Raw genomic sequence first — 25,468 nt, 5'->3', positions numbered from 1 at the left:
TGCTCTCCTCTCAGATGGCTTTGCCTTTGAAAATTACACATTATGAACGTTGCATATGAAAAACAACTGATATTACATTGAGTAAAAACCTTAACAGATGTCAGAGAGTTAAATGCTTTATATGGTATTTCCATGTCCAGGTTTACAAAGAAGATCTACCTCAGCTCAAAGAGCAGTCCAAGGAGAAGCACCGTGCGATGGCCATGAAGAAAAGAGAGAGAACACCAGGGAGCGGGGTGAAGCTACACTTCATCCATGGGTTAGGAGACCTCCGGAAGCACCACATACCACCACCAAACATAACACAAACAAATCATAACCTGTGTAAAACGTTCTCACACCAAGCAAACCTGAAAAGCACACACAATAACTCAACATCTGTATAGTCTTTATCTAACCATCTTTTCTACCAACACTACCCCACAGCCAAAAGGTCCAAAACGTGAACGCTGTGTTCTTCATCATTGTTTCCTGTGTTGTTCTGCTCCAGCTACAGAGGCTTCGACTGCAGGAGCAACCTGTTCTACACCCAGACAGGGGAGATAGTCTACCATGTGGCAGCCGTGGGTGTGGTGTACAACCGACATCAGAACACCCAGCGCTTCTACATGGGCCATGACGACGACATCCTGTGCCTGGCCATCCACCCCCTCAAGGACTTTGTAGCAACAGGCCAGGTAGGTAGCACTGCTAACAATGAAATATTCAGAGACAGGGATAGAGTAGCTTGCCCCCTCAGGGCCTAAGGGTAGAGAGGCTGACCTCTAAGGATGCCTTTGGGAGCTGGAGGGTCTTCTGTATATGCTTATGGTGCAAAGTAACTAAATAGAATTTCCTACTGCTAACACTGTGCTGGAATTGTTGCATTGCCCTGTGTGGGTGTGGAAGTTGCTGTGGATGAGTGGAAGCTAATTATTTATTATGTCTGTCCAGGTGGGGCGAGACTCTTCCATCCACATATGGGACACAGAGATGCTGAAACCCATGTCTGTGTTGAAAGGATTCCACCAGCTGGGAGTGTGTGCCCTAGACTTCTCAGGTAGTACCCCAGGGCTGTTAACAGATGCTTTCCATACACTCTCCAGATAATGTAACACATTGAACACAACAATAACCAATTCTTGCTTTAACCTAGCCTGACATTCTCAGTCAGCCATGGAGAAAAATAACTCTTCCTTCACACAGGAGATGGGCGAGTTGAAATGTGTTCCAATTTAGAAGCATCGCGCTGAACAACCCTTTTATGGAGATAGTCTGTGTACTGTGGCAGGCTGGCAGCATCAAGGCAAAGGCGCTCATCTCTCTCCTGCTAATTGGCCACAGACAGAGGCGTAGCTGCCATTACCTGCCATGGATCAAACCTATACCAGGCTAGTTTACTGTTCCTCACAAAACAAGAGTAAATAGAGAGGCTCTCTGAGTGAATTTTGTATTGAATGAGGTTGTGTTTTGTTGTTCTTCCTCAGCGGATGGCAAGCGGCTGGCCTCGGTCGGGCTGGATGACAATCACACCATTGTCCTTTGGGACTGGAGGAAGGGGGAGAAGCTCTCAGCCATCAGGTTAGTACAGTACAGTAGCTGTTATGGCATCTCAGATGATCCATTCAGATCTCAGCAGGTGTCTCCTCAATAGGCAGACTAGAGAGATCAAAGGTCAAGATAAGTCCTAGGTGTTGACATACTTCATGAACGCTCCACTTACTGATGGAAAACAAGACTAGAAAATGTTTCTGTTTTCTCAGTGAGTTAGCTCATAATATGCAGTGCATTCGGAAAGTATTCAGACCCCTTGACTTTTTCCACATTTTGTTACGTTACAGCCTTATTCTAAAATTGATTAAATAGGTTTGTAGAAATGTTTGCACATTTATAAAATATAAAAAACATAAATACCTTATTTACATAAGTATTCAGACCCTTTGCTATGAGACTTGAAATTGAGCTCAGGTGCATCCTGTTTCCATTGATCATCCTTGAGATGTTTCTACAACTTGATTGGAGTCCACCTGTGGTAAATTCAATTGATTGGACATTATTTGGAAAGGTACACACCTGTCTATATAAGGTCCCACAGTTGACAGTGCATGTCAGAGCAAAAACCAAGCCATGAGGTTGAAGGAATTGTCTGTAGAGCTCAGAGACAGGATTGTGTCGAGGCACAGATCTGGGGAAGGGTACCAAAAAATGTCTGCAGCATTGAAGGTGCCCAAGAACATAGTGGCCTCCATCATTCTTAAATGGAAGAAGTTTGGAACCACCAAGACTCTTCCTAGAGCTGGCCGCCCGGCCAAACTGAGCAATCGGGAGAGAAGGGCCTTGGTCAGGGAGGTGACCAAGAACCCGATGGTCACTCTGACAGAGCTCCAGAGTTCCTCTGTGGAGATGGGAGAACCTTCCAGAAGGACAACCATCTCTGCAGCACTCCACCAATCAGGCCTTTATGGTAGTGTGGCCAGACGGAAGCCACTCCTCAGTAAACGGCACATGACAGATTCTCTGGTCTGATGAAACCAAGATTGAACTCTTTGGCCTGAATGCCAAGCGTTACATCTGGAGGAAACCAGGCACCATCCCTACGGTGAAGCGTGGTGGTGGCAACATCATGCTGTGGGGATGTTTTTCAGCAGCAGGGACTGGGAGACTAGTCAGGATTGAGGGAAAGATTAACAGAGAAAAGTGCAGAGAGATCCTTGATGAAAACCTGCTCCAGAGCTCAGACTGGGGCGAAGGTTCACCTTCCAACAGGACAACGACCCAAAGCACACAGCCAAAACAATCCAGGACTGGCTTCGGGACAAGTCTCTGAATGTCCTTGAGTGTCCCAGCCAGAGCCCGGACATGAACCTGATCGAACGTCTCTGGAGAGACCTGAAAATAGCTGTGCAGCGACGGTCTCCATCCAACCTGACAGAGCTTGAGAGGATCTGCAGAGAAGAATGGGAGAAACTCCCCAAATACAGGTGTGCCAAGCTTGAAGCGTCATACTCAAGAAGACTCAAGGCTGTAATCGCTGCCAAAGGTGCTTCAACAAAGTACTGAGTAAAGGGTCTGAATACTTATGTAAATGTGATATTACAGTTTATTTATTTATTTACATTTTCAAAATACCTGTTTTTGCTTTGTTATTATGGGGTATTGTGTGTAGATTGATGAGGGGGGAAAAACAATTTAATCCATTTTAGAATAAGGATATGGAATCATGTAGTTACCATAAAAGTGTTAAACAAATCAAAATATATTTTATATTTGAGATTATTCAAATAGCCACCATTTGCCTTAATGACAGCATTGCACACTCTTGGCATTCTCTCAACCAGCTTCATGAGGTAGTCACCTGGAATGCATTTCAATTAACAGGTGTGCCTTCTTAAAAGTTAATTTGTGGAATTTCTTCCTTCTTAATGCGTTTGAGCCAGTCAGTTGTGCTGTGACAAGGTAGGGGGGGTATACAGAAGTTAGTCCTATTTGGTAAAAGACCAAGTCCATATTATGGCAAGAACAGCTCAAATAAGCAAAGAGAAATGATAATCCATCATTACTTTAAGACACGAAGGTCAGTCAATACGGAACATTTCAAGAACTTTGAAAGTTTTTCAAGTGCACTCGCAAAAACCATCAAGCGCTATGATGAAACTGGCTCTCATGAGGACCGCCACAGGAATGGAAGACCCAGAGTTACCTCTGCTGCAAAGAAACCACTACTAAAGGACACTAATAATAAGAAGAGACCTGCTTGGGCCAAGACACATGAGCAATGGACATTAGACCAGTGGAAATTTGTCATATAGTCTGGAGTCCAAATTTGAGATTTTTGGTTCCAACCGCTGTGTCTTTGTGAGACGTGGTGTAGGTGAACGGATGATCTCCGCATGTGTAGTTCCAACCGTAAAGCATGGAGGAGGAGGTGTTATGGTGTGGGGGTGCTTTGCTGGTGACACTGTCTGTGATTTATTTAGAATTCAAGGCACACTTAACCAGCATGGCTACCACAGCATTCTGCAGCGATACGCCATCCCATCTGGTTTGGGTTTAGTGGGACTATCATTTGTTTTTCAACAGGACAATGACCCAACACACCTCCAGGCTGTGTAAGGGCTATTTGACCAAGAAGGAGAGTGATGGAGTGCTGCATCAGATGACCTGGCCTCCACAATCCCCCGACCTCAACCCAATTGAGATGGTTTGGGATGAGTCAGATGGCAGAGTGAAGGAAATGCAGCCAACAAGTGCTCAGCATATGTGGGAACTTCTTCAAGACTGTAGGAAAAGCATTCAGGTGAAGCTGGTGGCTATTTGAAATATATTTTTGATTTGTTTAACACTTTTATGGTTACTACATGATGCCATATGTGTTAATTCATAGTTTTGATGTCTTCGCTATTATTCTACAATGTAGAAAATAGTAAGAATCAAGAAAAACCTTGAATGAGTACGTGTGTCCAAACTTTTGACTGGTACTGTAGATTGACCTGATAATACTAGTTTTGGTCCAGATTCAGTTTGGTATTATTCATGTAAATGTGAGGTCTTTGTCCACAAGCTATGATCCATACAGTAGTTCCTGCAGGATAACTCAGTTATCCACCCAACACTGATTCACAAAGATACGTGTCCAGTCATGCAATATCCAGCATCGCAACCATCCCTTGGCCATTGTACAAGCCCCAGAGCAGAGAGAGTAACAACAAGTACATCAATGCTCCCAATCTAAACCTTCCCTTTAATTACCTAGACAGCTTGAGCACCTCCACTTTAAATGTGGACATTTATATATGAGGGCAACATTAAAATAGCTGCACTGTCCTTGGTTCTCATGAAGAGAGGAGGGAGGGGAATCACCCTGCAGACTCTTAAAGCTGTTCCTTTCTGAATAGAGAACACTTGGCCCTGTCAACTCACAGCTGAATGATTAATGTCACGCCCTGGCTCTGGGGACTCTAGTATGTTGAGCCAGGGTGTGAGTTTTCATTTGTTTTCGTTCTAGTTTAGTATTTCTATGTTGGCCAGTGTGGTTCTCAATCAGAGGCAACGTGTATCAGCTGTTGCTTGTTGTCTCTGATTGGGAACCATACTTAAGCAGCCAGTTTTCCCACAGTGTTTGTGGGATCTTGTTCCTGTGTAGGTTTGTGTTTTGCACCTTTGGACGTCACGTATCGTTTGTTGTTTTGTTCGTGTAATCATTATTTAATAAATATGTTCACCTTCCACGCTGCGCCTTGGTCCTCTGTACCCGACGATCGTGACAATTAAAGTGTAGGTCTGGTACAGATCTCTGGCCCATCTATCTCAACCTGGGTTCAGACTACATTCACTGTGAGTGCTAATCTCAAATTAAAAGTGTCCATTTAAAAAAAAGACTATTGTGTAAAATCGAATGGCAATTCAAATATCCAGGACTTCAAACATGGTCGTCTAGCATCTATATGGACACCCCGATTTCTCCCAATGTTGGTCTTGTTTCTCTACGGCTTTGCACTTGATATTCATAGCGGTAAAATAGTCCATTGGAATTCCATCAGACTAGTTAGAGCAGTGGAGGCCTGCTCATCTCCTGCCTGCGTGCTGTAGCTGTTGTGTACTATGCTCCCGTGGCAGCTCAGAGACAACTTGGAGCTGCACTAATCTCCTTTGCAGGCCCTGGTGGATAGTGCAGTGAGGCGGGCAGAGGGAAATGGGGCCTGACAGAGCCTGCCTTGTGCACTGCACTGCCTAGTCCTCAGCTGGGAGAGGATGGTGAGGCGGAGAGATAGAGGGAGAGGGGGCAGGAGAGAAAGAAGGAAGGAGCTGGGGGAGGAAGAAAGATGAGCGGGGGAGGAAAAAGGGGGGAGAGGGATGGAAGTGAGAAAGGAGAGTGCGAAAGCTTGAAAGGGATAGAGAGATGAAGTAGGTGTCAGTACAGCTCTGTCCTCAGTGAGTGCCATGTAGTGATGCATCAGCACAAAGGCCAGTGATTAGGGACCCAGCCCAGTGTGCACTACGCTCCAATGGATCAGACAGGAAAGGCCACTGATCCTTATTGTTCATAATGGAAGTGATCAAGAGCCCTTAGCCAAACTGTGCAGATGCACTGGGTGCAATCTGATTCCCTGTACACTAACTGTCTTCTAAGTTTATTCCACTTCTATTTCAGATCCATGTCTTTTTGTGCAATGGAATGAATGCAATGTTTGCAATACTTTTTTTCAGGGGAAGCAAGGATAAGATTTTTGTCATCAAAATGAATCCATACTGTTCAGACAAGCTCATCACAGCAGGGGTAAAGCATATGAAGTTCTGGCATAAAGCAGGTAAGAGACCACAAAGTTAAACAAGAGAGTTGACTCCGCAATGTCTCAAAGAATGATGTGATGTGTTGTCATGTGAGTTAATGACACAACCTCTCTTTCAGGTGGTGGTCTGATTGGGCGTAAGGGCAACATGGGGAAGACCGAGACAATGATGTGTGCTGTGTATGGCTGGACAGAGGAGATGGTGTTCTCAGGGACGTGCACAGGAGACATCTGTATCTGGAGAGACATGTTCCTGGTGAAGACAGTCAAAGCCCATGATGGCCCAGTCTTCAGTATGCACGCCCTGGAGAAGGTAGTGGAAGGGAAAGGAAGGGGTTAACACACGGGCCATTTGAAATGTCAAATAGAGATGACACCTCTCTCTCTGTCTCTGTGTCTCTCTTTCTTTCTTCCTCTCTCGCTGTTTCTCTTTTTGTTTGTGCCATTACAATTCTGATGGTGTAGTATTGTCAATGAATACAGTAGCATTGTATTATTTCAGATGTCAGTTTTATACAATGATGCTGTGTGAGTGATTAAAGAAGAGAGATTCTAATCTATCTCCTGTTCTCTCGTTATGGCCCACTCTGTAGGGATTTGTGACAGGAGGGAAGGACGGCATAGTGGCTCTGTGGGATGACACCTTTGAGAGATGCCTCAAGACGTACGCCATCAAGAGAGCAGTCCTCGCTCCAGGCTCCAAAGGTAAAAGTTCACCCTACCACTTCCGTGAAGCCAATCACATTACATACTGGGCTCATTGCTCCAACGCCAAAGGAATAATCCAGTGGAAATCCATTTAAACACTCAATCAATTTAGCTTTAGTGAAGATTGCTGCCTCTGCCCCTTGTTAAATTAAAGTTTTCTGACGTTATCCTATAATTCACTCTATAGGGTTGCTGTTGGAGGACAACCCTTCCATACGTGCCATATCTCTTGGTCATGGTTATATACTGGTTGGGACAAAGAACGGAGAGATTCTGGAGGTGGATAAGAGTGGACCCATCACCTTGCTGGTCCAGGTGAGTGGGTACAGATAGTTACATACAGTATAATTATAAAGTCAACAGTCTGTCACAAATGTCACAATGAACAGCACACACAACAGGCACCAGCTGTGCTTAACTCAGGCTGGCGGGGATGTGGCAGCCAGGTTTTTGCAGCTTGGTTAGGTGGGAGCCAATGAGGCATTACTAATAAAGGCGCCAGCTGGGGGCACATTATTTTGGATTGAAGGCCTGCAGATGTACTGGTGTTATTGATTTCCTTGTGAAATGCTCTAGAGCAAATGAGCAATTTCTTATGGGTGAAGCCGAGCAACAGACGCATATGGAATGAGCTCTAAGAGGCTTCTGGATGCTCGGCTCCTCCATTGATTTTCATTATGCATTTAAGAATTATAAAAACAAATCTGTTGATACGTGTTTGCAAAATACTAGGCTGTGCTAGACATGTAGCCCATGTATTTATTTAACTAAGTGTATAACATATTTTATGTAGGGGTTAGAAGATGGTTCACCCTATAAAATGTGGTTCCTAACCCCTCTCTGTCGTACCTTGATTAGATTGAATTGAGCTGCACTGAGTGAATGGTATTGTCTATTTGATGGGTCCACAGGGTCACATGGAGGGTGAGGTATGGGGCCTGGCCACTCATCCCCATCTCCCTCTCTGTGCCACTGTCAGCGATGACAAAACCCTACGCATATGGGACCTGTCCCCCAGCCACTGTATGCTGGCTGTACGCAAGCTCAAGAAAGGTGAGTCACTCAACGCTCAAAAAGAGAAGTCTATGCTACATTCATTCACTTCCTTTCTTCCTTTCTGTGGTGCATTCTTATAGTCATTAGGAGCATTGCTCTCTGAGGTACTAACTGACCTCCTCCATAGGGGGGCGCTGCTGCTGCTTCTCCCCTGAGGGCAAGGCCCTGGCAGTGGGCCTGAATGACGGCAGCTTCCTCATCGTCAACGCAGACACCCTGGAGGACCTAGTGTCCTTCCACCACCGCAAGGACATCATCTCAGACATACGCTTCTCACCAGGTCAGACGCTGTCCTCCCTCCTCCCTCCCTCCCTCCCTTCATCCCTCCATCCCTACTACAAACTCCCTCCACATATTCTTTCCTGAAGAAAGAAAGACAAAGTGTAAAAAATTACTTTGTCTTAAAAAGAAAGAAAAAACAGATATATGAGATATGGCCAGGTATTCATATTTTCCCTCTGCTGTGAGGAGAAGAGGTATTGCTGAAGGCTTGACCCAAATATACTGATGTATGTAACAAGGCCAGGCAGGGAGAGACACAGTCTGTCTGAGTGGGAAGAGAGTAGTGGGGGAGGATAAAGTGAGAGCTAGAAACTAAACTCTCTATCTCATGGCCAGTTAACCTTAATCTACAATGCAAAGGATCGAGTTTCCCAACACATCACTGACAGTGCTTCTAACTGCTTCTCTATACAATATAGATGTCTGCGCTCTTATACACTGTTCAATGTGTTGGCAGATAGTAGTTTTATTGTTAGAAAGAATTGTGACTACCATATACATACTGTAGATATGGAGTACTATTTGTTGTCAGAGTTTATTTTATTTGTGTTGTTATCTTGGCTGCTGACCAGAAGGCCTAACATACTTGTGAAACAGATAAGGAAAACCTTTTGAAACATGGCTGCTGTGTTTACACAGGTGCAGGGAAGTACCTGGCGGTGGCGTCGGGTGACAGCTTTGTGGACATCTATAATGTGATGAGCAGCAAGAGGGTGGGGGTGTGCAAGGGGTCCCTCAACTACATCACCCATCTGGACTGGGACAAGAGAGGTAAACATGTTGGTCTAACAACTACACTGATTGTGGCAGTGACCTTTGCAGCTGACAGTTGACCTGGACCAATGCCATTGAATTTCAGGCTATTCTTACTGTTGGCTCATTCACAATGTGTTGAAATCTATTTTAAACCTCTAGGTAAAGGAATAGTTGTTTTTGTTATTCCAAGTATCATAACTGAATGATAATGCTACTGGGGTCGTCCACCGATTCAGTGCCTTTGAGAAGTGTAAATACTTTTGATTTCACCTCATTTGAGCTTTCTGAAATAAAACGCACATGTTCAACCTCATAAAAAACATGTTTTTCCACCTGAAGAGGTTACATAAAAAAATGACTATATTAAGTACCTATCTAGTGCCAAATGGTTGACCGTAATAGAGTTGAGGATTTAATCTTAAATCAGCTATAAATCCCCTCGTGAGAGGAGGAATGGAAGCTTGTTGTGTGCAACAGGGAGTGGCAATTGAATGCAAGCTTCACCAAAAAAATGTAATTGCTAAAACATTTCTAGCCTTTCTATCTGTAGGTAACAGGGTTGATGTGTAATGCTCGACCCGCTCAGTTTTCCAGCACAAAACACCACCCAGTGGGCAAAAACTGTTGGAATCAAGGTTGTTTCTGCGTAATTTCAACCCCAAAAATCTATGTGATGATGTTGAATCAACGCAGAAAACTGATTGGATTTGCGAAAAGTCATAAACTTAAGGACATTTAGTCTTTTTTTCACCAAACTTTTAACCTAAATCCAATGACATGGTGACATTTTTGTTTGATCTCATGTTGAATTCACGTTAGTTGACAACTCAACCAAATGTAAATCAAAACTATAGTCTGTGCCCAGTGGGAAGAAAATGGCCAAAAAGAGTAGAACCAGCTCATCTGCTTTTACATTATGATTTTACTATTAGATGTTCAATGTTTCTTTTGAAAAACTATTTTTAAAAGGAATAGTTTCACCATATCAAAATGAGAGTTCAGTTCACGTAACAGGGTTGATCTTAAAATGAGGGACAGACGTAAATGAATTACTAATCACATGTAATGAATAATAATCCTAACAAATGACTTTGGCAAAGCAACTAAATAATGATGGCTTTACAATGATGGTGAAAACTTGAATACGTTTTTGGATTAAGTGGGTTGAAATCTTCCAAGAAGTGACACAGGGTTGTCGGAGGGACAAGTCAAAATGCTGAATTTTGGCACTTTAGCAAGCCTTTATTCATATGCAAAATCTGATTGATTGAATTCTTCATGTGGGCAATTCATTTAATATAACAGGCTTCTAAAATGTTATATTGGTGCACAATTTCTACTTAAAATATCAAAGGAATGCAAAAGGAACTCATTTCGTGGAACGACCCTACTATAAAGCACAAAAGGGTTTAATTTGATTTCGGATTCAGTCTTAACTGTGTTCTTTCATTCACAGGAAAACTACTGCAAGTGAACACTGGTGCTAAAGAGCAGTTATTTTTCGAAGCTCCACGGGGAAAGAAGCAGACCATTCCTGCTACAGAGGTAAGCACAGCACAGCACATACACTGCTGCCTGCCATTCCCCATGGCGTTGTCGTGGTTATAGTGGGGCTGGCCTACTTTTTCCCCCGAGATGTCACGGGAAGGGCATTCAAGCATTAACACAGCCCACTTTTCTCCAGCATCATTCTAATTCTGGCAAAGGAAATGGGATAGTGTTTTTAGGGCCTCTAACTGTGTTGTGTGTGTGTGGGGGAGTTAGATAGGGGTTAGATATCATAGATGCTGTCAGGCTAGTGCTGTATCAAATCTCATAGGAACCACTGGTGTCCTCCTCCCACCCCTCATCTCCTCTTTCAGGTGGAGAAGATAGACTGGAGCACATGGACCTGTGTGCTCGGGACGTCCTGTGAGGGGATCTGGCCTGTGGTCAGTGAGGTTACCGAGGTGACCACTGCCTGCCTTAGCAACAACAGAAACGTGCTAGCAACGGGGGATGATCTGGGATACGTCAAGCTATTCAGGTATCCTGTCAAGGTAAGATTATTATTATGCATTAATATCTTCCCATTGCCCTTACTAGAATGTATTACATTTACACTGTTATGTTAATGCTAATGTTAAAACAATGTTATTTTAACTTAATGCTACTTCTTCCCACAGGGAAAGTATGCAAAGTTCAAGCGCTATGTGGCCCATAGCACCCATGTGACTAACGTGCGGTGGACGTATGACGATGGTCTCCTGGTGACGGTTGGTGGGGGTGACACGTGCCTCATGATCTGGACCCATGAGGCCGAGGGGCACCGGGAGGCCAGACATTGTGACAGTGAAGAGTCGGACATCGAGAGCGAGGATGATGGGGGTGAGAAATATACCCCAAACCAAACCTGGGTCTCAGTCTGAAGTCATCATATAGTCCCTTTCTACTGATTGAATAGCCTCCCTCTAATATTTTGATTATATTTAGCCTCCTATAGATGGTAAAAAAGGCAGCATGTGTTCTGATCTAGTATCTTAATATTTTCTGTCATTGGCTAGGTTATGACAGTGATGTGACAAGGGAGAATGAGATCAACTACACCATCAAGGCCTTATCCACCAATGTGCGACCAATGACTGGGGTCAAACCTCACTTGCAGCTGAAGGAGCCATCTGTGGACGAGAGGTAACAGACCACAGCGCTGTGGAGAGACACCCAAGGGTTCAAATCTCTTTTTCATTTCTTTTTCATTTGAGGCTTTCTTTATTGGGCACATGATGGACACATCTTGAACAGTCCAAATATTTAAGACAATCAGTTTAAACTGAAATGAGGTGTAGTGAAAGCAAATCCAATTGGAAGCTCCTAATATGTCAAAGTGAGACCAAAGGGTCCACCAACCCAATTTGTGTAAATCCAGATTTCCTCAATCACATTTCTTTTTTTGCCTTTACGTGAATTCATACTGTCCCTTAGAGGATAACCTCACCTCTCTCTTCTTCTCTCTTCAATGGCTGTCCATCTGTCTCTGTCTGTCCTGCTCTTCTCTTTCATTCTACTTGAAGGCAGGGGGTAATCAGGTAAGAGACTTTACACAAGACATCACCATTACTTTAGGGAAATGTACCTCTTGCTAGGCACAATATAAACCCTGAGATATCTCAATATCTCAAATCTCAATTGATAAAGCATGTTAATATATGGTATTTTACAGAAACTATGGTCTTTATTTATTTGGGTTTTGGAAATGTTTTTCTGTTTGGTGAATTCTGTGGAAGAGTTTATAATAATAAGAATGTCTGCTTCACACTATGGTTTGACAACCCATGCAGCATCTGTGGGTGCCGGTTAGTGGTTGTCATAGAGATGCTAAAGATGCTGGTTGTTATGAATACTCCATGGCGCTGAATGTGGTGTATTTTATGTTCTCAGTGGCTGCATTGTCAGTGTTGTGTTATGCTTCTGTGTCGGTGGGGCAGCTGTGAACACTGTGCTGTCAGAACCCCTGTTCTAATGTTTCCTTTTTCTTTGTTATTGCTGCCATGGAAGAGGGTCAAGGTAAGACACATCCCCTATGTTCCATATTAAGTTCTGATTGAATATTTCAGACCCACATTTCACTTATTGAGCACTTATAGCTCAAGAAATGTCTTCTCCAAATACATTATTCATAAACGTCTTGACTTGTATTTTGGATCTCTGACTTGAGAAAGATTGAGGGGTCGATGGGGTCATACACAGTAGCTCCTCTTATTCCAGCTGTCTGTTTCAGACCTCCTGTTAGCAGGGCGCTGCCACAGCCTGAGAAGCTGCAGACCAACAATGTGGGCAAGAAGAAGAGGCCAATCGAGGTGAGACTGGTGTTAGCTTCAGACAAATACACACATCCCAAAAATGTTTTATGGATGTTAGCTATCGATGCAACCAACATAAACCCACATATCTCATCAAATGAGATTTTTGCATTAGTATTTGTCATGCAGCAAATGGGTTGGTCATTGTTTTGGTAATGCAATCATTTAGAGTCAAGAACTGTGTTCTGCTTTGTCCACTCCAGACATCCTCTTCAGGGACCCTAATTTAACCAGAATCACATCTTGAGGAAGCACATGCTCCTGATGTTCCTGCTGTACCTTCAAAAATGCATTGGTTTCATCTCCCTCGGTTGTCATAGAGATGACTTCGATCCTGACCCTTTCATAACTCTTCCACAGGACCTGGTGCTGGATCTGGTTTTTGGTTACCGGGGCAATGACTGCCGCAACAACGTCCACTACCTGAATGAGGGGACGGATATCATCTACCACACAGCTTCTGTCGGCATCGTCCTCAACCTAACCACAGGTGGGCGGGTGGGAGTAGAGAAGGAATGAGCAGAGTTCTGTTCATCTGAAGAGGGTTTTACAGTATTGTTGAATGAGTCTTAATGCTGTTCTTAGAAATTCTAAATATATTGATTGTCCTTTACTGTTCTTACAAGGGATGTCAATTTGTGTGTGTCTGTTTGTATGTGTTTCCTTGCAGCCTGCCAAAGCTTCTATATAGAACATAGTGATGACATTCTGTGCCTGACTATCAATCAACACCCCAAATTCCCCAACGTGGTGGCAACTGGCCAAGTAGGTATGTTTGTGAGAGGTTGACCTCATGTTTTCTTCCCTATGTGCTGTAACTGTGTGTTCTGCTGGGGGATTAATGTACGCCCCTCCCCCTCTCTTATCTGTGCTCTGAAGCAGCTAACCTGCATAATCGCAATCTCCACACAGTTGAATAAAATAGTAATTGTCATGCATGCTTGCTGTGTGCCTCGCAATCCACAGAAACCTACCAAAAACATATGCCATGTAAACAGCTGTTATTTGTCTCTAAAGAGACAATCAAAAGCTGCATGTGGGAGCTCCTTGTACAATTCCCATGTGCCTATTGGCTCTAAGACCGTGAGGAAAACTACTACAATACAGTATTCTGACAATAATCTTATTAACACTTGGACTGCGTAAAATAGTGTTTTAGAGTTGTACTAGTGCCATTGATCTTCATATTATTTAGTTAATCTTTACATTTTTTTCCATACAGGTGATACTGGTGATATGTCAGGTAAGAACTTCGCCATTTCAATAGTTTTGGTTTGTCCCAGACAGCAGAGGATGTTGTTCTGAGTGAGTGTGTTTCGGTGCACTAGTGGAAAAATATAATTATTTTGAAAGGATCCTTGATGATGTGTTTCTTATGGTAGATTGAGAATAGCTTTCTCTTCTTCATAGATTATATTGATTGACAGCTTTCCAGATACCTTCTACTACATCCACAGTGTGTTATATTGATAGACTGCGACCTAGTGGGTTAGATGGGAAGGGCAGGTGTGCACCTCACACAAACTTGCTTGATCGCTTCAGTTGCTTGTAGCCCTGCAGCTCTTGTTTGACCCCCACTTACATTGGTACTCTATTCAAGACAAGTTTTTTTATATGAATGTACCATTGATATTCAATATCCATTATAACTTATATATATGATCCGGCAAATATAAAACCTCATATTTAAAAAAGTCACATAGTCATTGGATTTCGTCATTTGTGGATTTAGTTTGGGCCTAAAGTTTCTGGCCTCTTTTCATCCAGCATACAGGAAGCTTGAATCTACACTGCTCTTGTTCCCTCCTTCAGCCACGTCGCCCTCCATCCACGTGTGGGATGCCATGAACAAGCAGACGCTGTCTGTGCTGCGCTGTTTCCACTCCCGGGGCGTCTGCTCGGTCAGCTTCAGTGCCACTGGGAAGCTGCTGCTCTCTGTGGGTCTGGACCCAGAACACACCATCACCATCTGGAAGTGGCAAGAAGGTAAACACCTCACACCAACTCAGTACAGGCTATTCACCTTATCATGGTGCACCTGTTAGTGCCCAGCTGCAATGAATACAGGAAGATAGATCACCTACAGAGCTTCTATTAATGCACCATTATTTACAAGGTGCCAAAGTGGCCAGCCGGTCGGGTCACACTCAGCGGATCTTTGTGGCAGAGTTCCGTCCGGACTCGGACACCCAGTTTGTTTCTGTGGGGATCAAGCATGTGAAGTTCTGGACGCTGGCAGGCCGGGCTCTGCTGAGCAAGAAGGGTGTGATGAGTTCCATAGAGGATGCCCGCATGCAGACCATGCTCTCTGTGGCATTTGGAGCTGTAAGTCCATTCCCCACTGTTATTGCCATATGATACCCAATCGGACAATACAGTTACTGCATTTGCAGTTTCCCTATGGAATATGTATACTTAGCATTTATTTGACATTGTGCTTATTGTTAATACATACTTATACTTATTTAATTTATTATCTTAAGAATGTTAACTTGAATTAATGTTGAAAACTTGTTTTTGTATAACCTACCATTCATTTCAAAGGTATGACAACAGTGTGCAGTATGACACAGATATGTTGTAATTACATGTATAAAGCCTATTGAAAGCCTATTGAATAGGGTTAACGATGCAATGTAATTGATTCTTATACTGCTTGATTGTCTGTGCAATGCTCCTCTGCTCTTTTAGGTCACTAGTGCAGGTTTTTTTTTTTTGTTTCAGAATAACTTGACATTTACAGGTACCATTAGTGGGGATGTGTGTGTGTGGAAGGAGCACATTCTAGTGAGAATAGTGGCTAAAGCCCACACAGGGCCTGTATTCACCATGTACACCACACTAAGAGATGGCCTCATCGTTACGGGAGGCAAGGAAAGACCGTGAGTACTGCTCCTCTCCTCTCCTCACTGTACCAGCTACCACTGCTGTTAGCCATGTGATTAATTAATCAAAGTTTTCTTACATAAACATATTTAGGACTGAGTATGAAACTTTAATGGAAACTCAGATTTCGGTATACAGCAACAGTGTTGTGTTTGGTGCCCCCTACAGGTCAAAGGAAGGAGGTGCTCTGAAGCTATGGGACCAGGAGCTGAAGCGCTGTAGAGCCTTCCGCCTGGAGACGGGACAGATCATAGACTGTGTGCGCTCCGTATGCAGAGGAAAGGTAGACCATTCCACCATCCAGTGGGTATGAAGAATAGGGTACCGAGCCATGCAAGTCTATATCTGTATTCCTCATCCACATTTCCCTTGTTGCTGTTCTAGGGGAAAATTCTGGTAGGAACCCGGAATGCTGAGATCATTGAGGTGGGGGAGAAGAACGCAGCATGCAACATCCTGGTGAACGGCCACATGGATGGACCGATTTGGGGCGTCGGCACCCATCCCACACGGGACGTGTTCCTTTCTGCTGCAGAGGATGGCACTGTGAGGCTGTGGGACATCCCAGAGAAGGTCATGAGTCCCCTTTACAATGACTTGTTAGCCAGCCAGCTAGTCTCAGTTTATAAAGAGCTAACTTAATTTGATGTAATCTTTCATATGGATGTATTGTACTTGATTCTGCTGATGTGTTGTATGTGAGGCACTAGAAGAACCTTCTGTGTTGACTTTCTCTATGTTGAATCATTTTTGGGGTAACAGAAGATGCTAAACAAGGTGAACCTGGGACACCCAGCTCGTACGGTGGCCTACAGCCCCGAGGGGGACATGGTGGCCATCGGCATGAAGAATGGAGAGTTCATTATCCTACTGGTCACCTCACTCAAGATCTGGGGCAAGAAGAGGGACCGCCGCTCCCCCATCCAAGATATCAGGTGGGGGAATCCCTCTCAAAATCACTCAGAGCCTTTTATGGGGGAAACTCATCCCTCATAAGTGTACTGAGTGTTCTTCTCTGTGTTGTAATACGTTTCAGAGGACACATTTTAACTGAACATGTTTCTTCTGCAGGTTCAGTCCAGATTCACGCTACTTGGCAGTGGGCTCCAGTGAGAGTGCGGTTGACTTCTACGACCTGACGCTTGGACCACAACTCAACCGCATTAACTGCTGCAGGGACATCCCCAGCTTTGTCATGCAGATGGACTTCTCTGCAGACAGCTGCTATGTTCAGGTAGGCACAAGATCTGTGTGTCTATGATTGTTTGTGTAAGTACATATTAACTCTCCAATATGAAATCAAGACTCACAATATTCATGTTTTATTGTATTATTTGACTGCATTATTTGCTATTACTCCAACAGATATCCACTGGTGCTTACAAGCGGCTGGTGTACGAGGTGCCATCTGGAAAGCATGTCACAGAGCAGTCAGTCATAGACAGGATAACCTGGGCCACATGGACAAGGTGAGCGTGTTTTATGTTGGGGCCTCCATAGTAATCACACTACTGACAGGGCCATATGAAATCAATACTGGGGACACAGGGGTTACACCAGCATTTCCCAAACTAGGGGTCACGACCCCAAGTGGGGTTGCCTGATTTGAAAATGGGGTCGCAAGAGAAACTCTGAAATTAGTCAGTAAACAGAGCAGTTTCTGTTTTCTTCCTACAAATGTGGCTCTATCTTTTGAACAGTTTAAGCTACAAAATGTTATGACCCCATCATGGAAAGTTACGACTCTCAGGAACACGCATGTTTCCCTCTACAATGCCCACAAGCCGCGCAGGACTCATTAGAACAGAGTGGACAAGACCAGGCACTAAATCAGACTGGGGAGAAAAGAACATCATCAATTATTGCCTGATCACAAAAAAGTTTGGGAACCCCTGGGTTACACCAAGTCAAAGCACCACATGATCATTGGAGTTACTTCCTGTCTAACTAACGTGTGATGTCTCACTGTCTGGCAAGTGTCCTGGGAGATGAGGTTGTGGGGATCTGGTCCCGTAACACTGACAAAGCCGACGTCACTTGTGCCTGTGTGTCCCACTCTGGCCTGAACATCGTTACAGGCGATGACTTTGGAATGGTAAAGCTGTTTGACTTTCCATGTCCAGAAAAGTTTGTAAGTATAATCTGTGTTCTATGATGCTGATCTGTGTCTCTGTGTGAATATTGAATTATGTTTGATAATTGTACCTCATCAATCCAAGATAACTGTAAATTCATACATTTCTGCCATAGAATAGTGAGCTCTATTTATTTACGTCACTAACAAAAATGAAATACTGTTAATTGTTTATAACTGCTATTGCATGTTAAAGATAACTCATGAATTGTATCATATTGTACAGTAGCCTACATATTCCCATATTGTACAGTAGCTTACATATTCCCTTTGACTTAAAATAGTAGCATTCAACAGTAATATGAATGGAGATATTTATTTTATTGGTGAACTTTCACTAATGTGATTCAGGCTTATGTTTGTGGTTTCATGTGTACCATTCATGTGTCTCTGTAATGTTAGTGTGCATGTGATTAACCATGATGATATACTGTAACTACAGTGCCAACTAACCTATGCATCTATTCTCTGTCTAAATGATGCTCAGCTACAGTTATTTTGGGGTAGCCATTTTAATAACACACTTCCTGTTCCCTGCAGGCCAAACACAAACGCTTTCTGGGCCACTCAGCCCACTTGACTAATATTCGCTTCACAAGTGGGGATCGCTTCGTCATTAGTGCTGGCGGGGACGATAGAAGGTATAACTCCAGCTTCTATTAGTACAATATTCCTCTGAAACTGTCTCAATTTACAACATTACCATTAGTGGTGTTTTAAGTTCATTGTAGCAATTGACAATTAAATAAACATTTTAATATTGAATGAAATTGCTTAGTGTTACAATGCTGACTGTTAATAAGTGTCTTTCCTCTCCCTTTTCTGTGTCCTCTGCAGCCTATTTGTCTGGAGATGTGTCCATGCCCCTCACTGAGATTCACACCTGGAGTGACACATCATCCATCCACCACTGTGTCCAGTCCAGGGGGTTGCATGGGCTTTTCCCAGCATGGCTATTCAGAGAGAAGAACCCGCTCCACTCTACTGTGGGATAACTACACAGCTAGTAAACATGACTCACTGCCTCAACACTCAGTGCATGCATCAGCGTGAGCCTCATCTACACTACAGCAAAAGCCCTGATTGTTCTTCCACAAGGTGGAAGACATCGAACCACTACCGTTGCTAAATATCCCTCCAAAACATCACATCACAGTTGTAAAACTTCCTATCATATCATCTGCACATGATGTTGACGGTGGTGATTATTTATTTTTAGTATGAGTGTTTCTGTGTCAATGTTCAAAATGGCAGTTTTGCCAGTTTGCAGGAGTTAGTGTGACTGATGAAAATGCAATTTTTAAAACTTGTAGCAAACTAACTTAGCCTTAATCTCCTTTTTGAGTGACTGATGAGGTTTGGAGTGGTTTGATGTTTGTTTAATATAATTTCAATGTTTTGTTATTTTGACATACTAGTTTTTGTTTTCTTAATTATTTTTTACAAATAATTTAAACTCCTGTGGCCTTCCTCATGAATGTAACATCTGCAGTTATGTTCTGGATGTCAGCATGCCAAAGCATTCTATGCACTGTACACCCGACCTGGTCACTGTGTTACCCTGACGGTTTGTGTATGTGACTGTGTTGTCCACTGGTTGAACCTCAAACCACAGAAGTGTGTGACCATATTGATTCAAATGTAGTGATCTTTTAGCTTGTGCAGTAACCCTCCATAACATATGTGTGTGTATACTTGTTTGAGGTTTTGTGTATGTGTGCAATGGGAGTGCATGGCTTATCAAAAGACAATCCCTGATTCCCTGTCCAACCAAATTCCTCAGAAAACAAAGGAAAAAAGCTGAAAATGTTTCAATGCACTGTTGCATTTCTCCTTTTGATCACTTTTCAGTGTGCTGCTATGACGTAACATTATTAAGAGCATACATATTGATATATGTTTAAAAGGGAGTGGCTATTTTTACAAGGATATAGGTTTATGTTTCTCGTAAGCAGATATGATATTGCTCAACTGGAATGTAACTGAGTAAATTGAAAATATGAAACGTGCAAAATGTTTTCCCTCGTTTTATGATAATTCTGTTAAAAATAGATTAAATGTGTTTACTGCATATTTTGATTTACATTACATCAATGTAAATATCATTTGTAAAGATATTGTTTTGTAAATTTTTTGTGAAATGTTTCTTAAATCAAATTGTAATTAAAAAAAAAAAGATTGACAACACAAGTTCTTTATCAGGCATGGGGTACTAACTCAATCAACAACCTATATCAATCCTATTTGCATACAGACAGTGATCTAAGCTGTACATTTGAGGGTTTGATGAGCTTGATAATCAAACTATGTTGAGATGATAGCCTGTCTACACTGGACACACCTATTAAGAATGAGATATTCACTAATCATGAACTAACATTTTGATGTTCCAAAACAATTTTGAAATGGTAATGCCTTATTGATAGTTGTTACCTAATTGCTGTTTGATAGCCCTATCTGTGACTGGCCACACTTCCCACAGTAACTGCTCTTTCATCATTATGATGTAATCAGAAAGCTCCCAATTCACTTGGTAAATACATCATGACCTAAATACCAGTGTTGAGTTTCTAAGGTTAATTTACTTGTGTAAGTACTTAATCTAAGACCAGTTCAAACATTTTGAACTGTATTAATTTGATTCCAAGACAAATACATTTGATGTCATTTTGACACTTTTATTCATAGACATGACCTACATTCTTTATGGGATACACTCTTTTACATTCAAACTATTCCAAAACATAATCTTCATTCAGTATAAATATATAATTAATCAATATAACATCGTTTTTAATATCGTAGTGAAACTGAACACTGAAAACCAATCCATCTATTTGTAAATACATCCAAGCACGTCTCTGATTCTCATCCACTTTTGTTAAATTTGTAACCAAGCATACTTTCCCTAAAGATAGGCTATACCATTCTTTCAATGTTGTTAGTTGCAGTGTTGTTACGAGGATCGTCTGTGAATTGTGGAATAATTTATGCACCTGTGAACACATGGTTTCTGAATATATAATTTCAAATGAAATGCCTATCATTGAGGGGTTGAGAGCTGCAAGTCTCAGACCCAGAGTCTCATAACTTGACTGAGAAGGAGGTTCCGCAGGAGCAGCCATGGTCTGCCTGGGGGTTTTTCAGCATCTGGAAGGAGGAGCGAATCAGCTCCTGAGTATAGTCCAGTGTAGAGCCTTTCACAAACTCCAGGCTATCTTGGTCCACAATGACCCCTACCCCTCCCTGCTCAAACACCCTGAGAGAGAGAGGAGGAAGAGAGAGAGTTTAGAATTGAACAAAAATGTGTTGGAAGGGATTGAGGACAAACAGATAACAAACAGATATGATCAGATAACAATGATTGTGTTACTACACATAATTGTGTTACTGCTGCATGCCATTCATTCAGTTCATCAACAATGAGTTATTCTTGAATGATAACAGAGCGACTGATACATCAATGACAATTACCTGTCCTCCTCGTTCCTAGTACTGCCAATGATAAACCTGTACTGGAACCCAGAGCAGCCTCCCCCTTCCACCTGTATTCTCAGGTACTCTCCCTTATCCATGATCTCTCTTAGCCTCTGAAGACACAGATAGAGAAAAGGGTAATTAGGTCAGTCCTTGACATGTGGAGTGTCCATGTATCCCTTGATCATCCACCAGTGTTGATGAAAGAGGAAGTGAGTGCTCAGAGAAAGACACTAGAGCTTTACAGCCCACACATATGGGGATGGATTTAAATAAGAAGTTAAATTATACTGTTTATAGAGTACAGTATATGATTTTTTGTGTGAATAACTGCCCTAACCTTAACACATGATGCACTGAGATATACTTTCTCTTCAACTGGACTGGACTCTGCTGGTTTCTCCTGGGCTGATGTGCTGCTCAAGCATGAGAGACTTGTGTAGAGGGGTTGGGACCTTTGGGGACATCTCAGCCATATTGGTTGGCCCACATTGGTGAGAAGGGGAAATGAGGCCCTGTAAGAAAAAACAGAACACCAAAGAGGCTCAAGGTGGAGGGAAGGGGTCATGTAAAGGCTCAGCAGATCATGGCAGCTGGCTAGACCCAATTGTAACTAACGTTAGAGCAATATACATACAGTGTTGACTAAGTCCAAGGTATTTGTCTGATTAGATAATAGGACATAAATGTTTTTTTTAACAGCAATCAAACGTCTATGTAACTAGCTGATGTAAACTAAGCTTGACCCCACAGCGATAGACAATGTAATGCTAATAGTTAGCTAGCTACGCTGTTCTTCTTTGCAATATAAAGACAGTGTTCTTGTCGATTGAATTAAGTTGTTTATATGCCTTCTTAAACAATTCGTTTATATTCAAATACCCATTGTATACCTAGCAACGGTCCATGATATTGTCTTTGTAGCGCTCAACATTGCTCCTCGTCGTATTAAGAATGACATCTTCCATAACAACCTAGAAAAGCCCGCCCCCAATGGAAACTGCGGCGTCAGATCAAGAGACGCAAAACGATTGGTTAGGAAAATCGTCTGTCTCATAACGTCATAAGAATCGCCTACTCATGCAATATATAAAATATCAGATTCGTTACTTTCAACGCCAGTCAGTGGATCTTGAAAATTCCACCACTGTAAATACACGTCATTTTTTCGTGACAAGGAAGTAAGGAGTGTCTGTGTGCCTGCGCCTGAACCATACAAGAGAGGTCTGTATCTAAAAGTTTTGTTCGCCTAATATATATTTTTCAGTAAATAATAGCTGTATATTCACCAAACGAAGATGGAAAGGTAGTTAGCTAGTGAATGTCTATTTGTTACTGTTGACATCCCAACAAAGCAAGATCAATGAGTTAATATTCTAATTTTGTCCGAATATTCTGAAATAACTTTATTTTTTAGGAAGATGAGCATACAAATGGGCACGGTCTAATTTACTCAACAACCAAGAACGCATATCTAACCGTTGCTTTCTTAATGGACCAGAAAATGAATCGTTCTTTCTGGTTGTTTATCAAAGTACATTGGTTAACTGATTAATCCTGTTTTGTAGTATACCCCTCTGGACTACACAATGTACTAATCCGGGCTGTTTTTCCTGGGAGGAGTTAGCGAACTAAATAGACGTCTAGTACTAACGTTAGTCACACGAGTCATATGATTGAATGAACTGAGAATACTTTTGTTGACTGAATTTGCTTGTTGAGACGGCATCTGTAAGAATCTTTCTCTAACCTCTTTCAGGGCCAGATTGCAGCTATGGATATTCACGCTGCTTTCATCATTGTTCTATTCGCCGCGATTGCTCTCACCTGCGCGGAACCTGTGAAATTTGTCGATTGTGGTAAGTTTTGATTGAGGTGTTGTCATTTTGATGAAAAATACTTAATTTATTGACGGGTTTGGTCATATCTTGTCAGGTGAGGATGTATGACCTATTAGTTGCAATGCTCTATTCATTTACCACAAGGGTGGGGTACCAAAATTACAGATGTTACAAGGTGTGAATCTTTGGCTTGGTTTCCTTACTAGAATGAGTGACAATGGAATCTGTCTTCTGTTCTCTCCAGGCTCTGATGTTGGTAAAGTGGTGTTTGTTGATATCCACCCTTGTCCTAAACAACCATGTGAGCTCCATAAAGGACAGGCCTATGCTGTCAATGTGACATTCAACAGTGGTAAGTATATCATCAACAGATTTTTGTTAATTCAAAGTAAATGAGGCGTTTTTGTTAATCCCTCCTGTGCCTCTTGTTTTAGCGGTTGAGAGCCAGACGAGTAAAGCAATTGTCCACGGTTTAATCGCTGGGGTTCCCATCCCATTCCCCATCCCCATTGAAGACGGTTGCAAGTCTGGGATTGAGTGCCCCATTCAGAAGGCACAGAGCTATCACTATGTGACTCAGCTTCCAGTGAAGTCTGAGTACCCCTGTGTAAGTATGCATGAAATAATTGAGCACACCTTTTTAATGCTCTTGAGAATGCTGAAAACAAGCTGTTCCACTTTTCATTTCCTCAATGTGACCTTAAAGTATAAAAGGGTAGCCTCACATGTCTTGACCACAACAGATAAAAAGGGAAACATTTGTGTACATTGTTGGTACAATGTCCCCTATACAGGACAAAATCTCAATGTGTCTTCATTTCTAGATCAAGCTGGTTGTTGAATGGGAGCTGAGAGATGACACTGGCAAAGACTTGTTCTGCATAAAGTTCCCAGTCCAGATCGTAAACTGAGATTTGTCTGCAGTACCACCTGAAGGGAATTTTTAAAAAGGGATTCTAATGTGACCTGCTTAAACTGAGATTAGCCTACATACACATTTGATGCATTATTCTATAATTTAAGAATTCTGATTTTAAGTATTGATTCTGTAGGTTTTAAATGTATACCGTAGCTTTTCAGTTGTTTTAAAACGTAACTTCCCATGCAGGCATTTTGGGATGTTGTGGCCGACTGTTTACTCATAACTGCATAAGTGGGTTGTTCCACCAAATTAGTACCTAATAACTGTGGGTGCTTATATTTTTCCTATTCCAGACACGTGTATATTATACCTATGTGTGAATTGAAAATGTGTTTTTTGCATATCTGAACTCCCCGAGACCCTTGGAGAGTGGGGTCACGACCAGGGTCAGCCATTATCAACAGTGATCCTGGAGCTATTAAGATTTAAGTGCCTTGCTTAAGGGCACATCGGCAGCTTTTTCACCTTGTCGGCTAAGGGATTCAAACTAGCGACCTTTTGGTTACTGGCCCAACTCTCTAACCACTAGGCTACCTGCCTACCTTTTGCATCCCTTAATATATTTTTAGTGGAAATTGTGCACCAATATTGATTTGTGAAAGCCTGTTATATTAAATGAAGTGCTCTTTTAAAATAAACTAAATGGAAAATTCAATAAATCTTTTTTTTAAATATGAATAAAGACTTGCTAAAGTGACAATTCAGCATTTGTCATGTCCCTCTGTGCATCCTCTGTGACTTATAGGAAGATCTTAACCCCAACATTTTCACCATCATTGTAAAGCCCTTGCTATTTTGTTACTTTGACAGTCATTTCTGAAGATTATTATTTATTTCATGTGTTTCATCTAATCACATGAAATGTCTGTTTCTCATTTTAAGGTCAACCCTGTTATGTGAACTGAACTCTCGTTTTTAATATGGTGAAACTGTTCTTTAAAAATGTTTTCCAAAGGAACATTTTATTTGTCACATGCACCGACTACAATGGGTGTAGACTTTACTGTGAAATGCTTGCTTACGAGCCCTTCCCGGCGATGCAGAGTTAAATAGTAACACTAGGAATAAAATACACCAGAATTAAGATGTATACAGGGAGTATCAGATCAATGTGCAGGGGTGAGATATTTGAAGTAGATATTTACATTAAGGAAGGGTAAAGTGGCTAGGCATCAGGATAAGAGTAAAAATTAAGCACAGAAGCAGCAGCATATGATTGTGTGTATACAGTGCTTTCAGAAAGTATTCACACCCCTTTTGACTTTTTCCACATTTTGAAGAAGAGGATCGAGCACGCC

General features: G+C 42.2%; 3 protein-coding genes across 5 annotated transcripts in view; 2 read left to right on the top strand and 1 right to left on the bottom strand.

Annotated features, from left to right (window-relative positions):
• The window catches only part of LOC121539287 (echinoderm microtubule-associated protein-like 5), a 60,861-nt gene extending 40,823 nt beyond the window's left edge, over window positions 1–20,038 (top strand). Inside the window, exons 13-44 of one of the 3 annotated variants that reach the window (XM_045207488.1) lie at window positions 141–259; window positions 491–677; window positions 934–1,039; window positions 1,467–1,560; window positions 6,187–6,287; window positions 6,389–6,582; window positions 6,863–6,974; window positions 7,165–7,292; window positions 7,889–8,030; window positions 8,161–8,313; window positions 8,955–9,086; window positions 10,528–10,616; window positions 10,934–11,110; window positions 11,237–11,438; window positions 11,615–11,741; window positions 12,122–12,136; window positions 12,606–12,614; window positions 12,829–12,907; window positions 13,271–13,400; window positions 13,581–13,679; window positions 14,133–14,153; window positions 14,723–14,896; window positions 15,027–15,235; window positions 15,635–15,792; window positions 15,965–16,079; window positions 16,181–16,369; window positions 16,559–16,731; window positions 16,868–17,030; window positions 17,162–17,265; window positions 17,774–17,927; window positions 18,471–18,571; window positions 18,768–20,038. In XM_045207488.1, coding sequence (XP_045063423.1) covers window positions 141–259; window positions 491–677; window positions 934–1,039; window positions 1,467–1,560; window positions 6,187–6,287; window positions 6,389–6,582; window positions 6,863–6,974; window positions 7,165–7,292; window positions 7,889–8,030; window positions 8,161–8,313; window positions 8,955–9,086; window positions 10,528–10,616; window positions 10,934–11,110; window positions 11,237–11,438; window positions 11,615–11,741; window positions 12,122–12,136; window positions 12,606–12,614; window positions 12,829–12,907; window positions 13,271–13,400; window positions 13,581–13,679; window positions 14,133–14,153; window positions 14,723–14,896; window positions 15,027–15,235; window positions 15,635–15,792; window positions 15,965–16,079; window positions 16,181–16,369; window positions 16,559–16,731; window positions 16,868–17,030; window positions 17,162–17,265; window positions 17,774–17,927; window positions 18,471–18,571; window positions 18,768–18,804 — 3,993 coding nt within the window. In that variant the 3' untranslated portion in view covers window positions 18,805–20,038. Of the gene's footprint in view, window positions 1–140; window positions 260–490; window positions 678–933; window positions 1,040–1,466; window positions 1,561–6,186; window positions 6,288–6,388; window positions 6,583–6,862; window positions 6,975–7,164; window positions 7,293–7,888; window positions 8,031–8,160; window positions 8,314–8,954; window positions 9,087–10,527; window positions 10,617–10,933; window positions 11,111–11,236; window positions 11,439–11,614; window positions 11,742–12,121; window positions 12,137–12,605; window positions 12,615–12,828; window positions 12,908–13,270; window positions 13,401–13,580; window positions 13,680–14,132; window positions 14,154–14,722; window positions 14,897–15,026; window positions 15,236–15,634; window positions 15,793–15,964; window positions 16,080–16,180; window positions 16,370–16,558; window positions 16,732–16,867; window positions 17,031–17,161; window positions 17,266–17,773; window positions 17,928–18,470; window positions 18,572–18,767 lie in introns of those variants that run through there. The other 2 variants (XM_045207489.1, XM_045207490.1) reach the window with 2 other exon arrangements.
• Window positions 20,039–20,583: 545 nt separating this feature from the next.
• LOC121539288 (iron-sulfur cluster assembly 2 homolog, mitochondrial) lies at window positions 20,584–22,413 on the bottom strand. The gene is made up of 4 exons (XM_041847662.2): window positions 22,301–22,413; window positions 21,748–21,922; window positions 21,405–21,520; window positions 20,584–21,189 (listed from the first exon to the last, which is right to left on the bottom strand). Exons 1-4 carry the CDS (start codon window positions 22,366–22,368, stop codon window positions 21,015–21,017), a joined length of 534 nt encoding a protein of 177 aa, XP_041703596.1. The 5' UTR covers window positions 22,369–22,413; the 3' UTR covers window positions 20,584–21,014.
• A 110-nt stretch (window positions 22,414–22,523) lies between these two features.
• Window positions 22,524–24,874, top strand: LOC121539289 (NPC intracellular cholesterol transporter 2). The gene is made up of 5 exons (XM_041847663.2): window positions 22,524–22,631; window positions 23,167–23,266; window positions 23,493–23,600; window positions 23,683–23,855; window positions 24,073–24,874. The coding sequence occupies exons 2-5, from the start codon at window positions 23,182–23,184 to the stop codon at window positions 24,157–24,159; spliced, it is 453 nt and encodes a 150-aa protein (XP_041703597.1). The 5' UTR covers window positions 22,524–22,631; window positions 23,167–23,181; the 3' UTR covers window positions 24,160–24,874.
• The last annotated feature ends 594 nt before the right edge of the window (window positions 24,875–25,468 follow it).

This window comes from Coregonus clupeaformis, chromosome 25 (assembly GCF_020615455.1).
Source record: "Coregonus clupeaformis isolate EN_2021a chromosome 25, ASM2061545v1, whole genome shotgun sequence".
Classification (NCBI taxonomy): Eukaryota; Metazoa; Chordata; class Actinopteri; order Salmoniformes; family Salmonidae; genus Coregonus; species Coregonus clupeaformis.
This window is presented reverse-complemented; position numbering and strand designations above follow the sequence as displayed.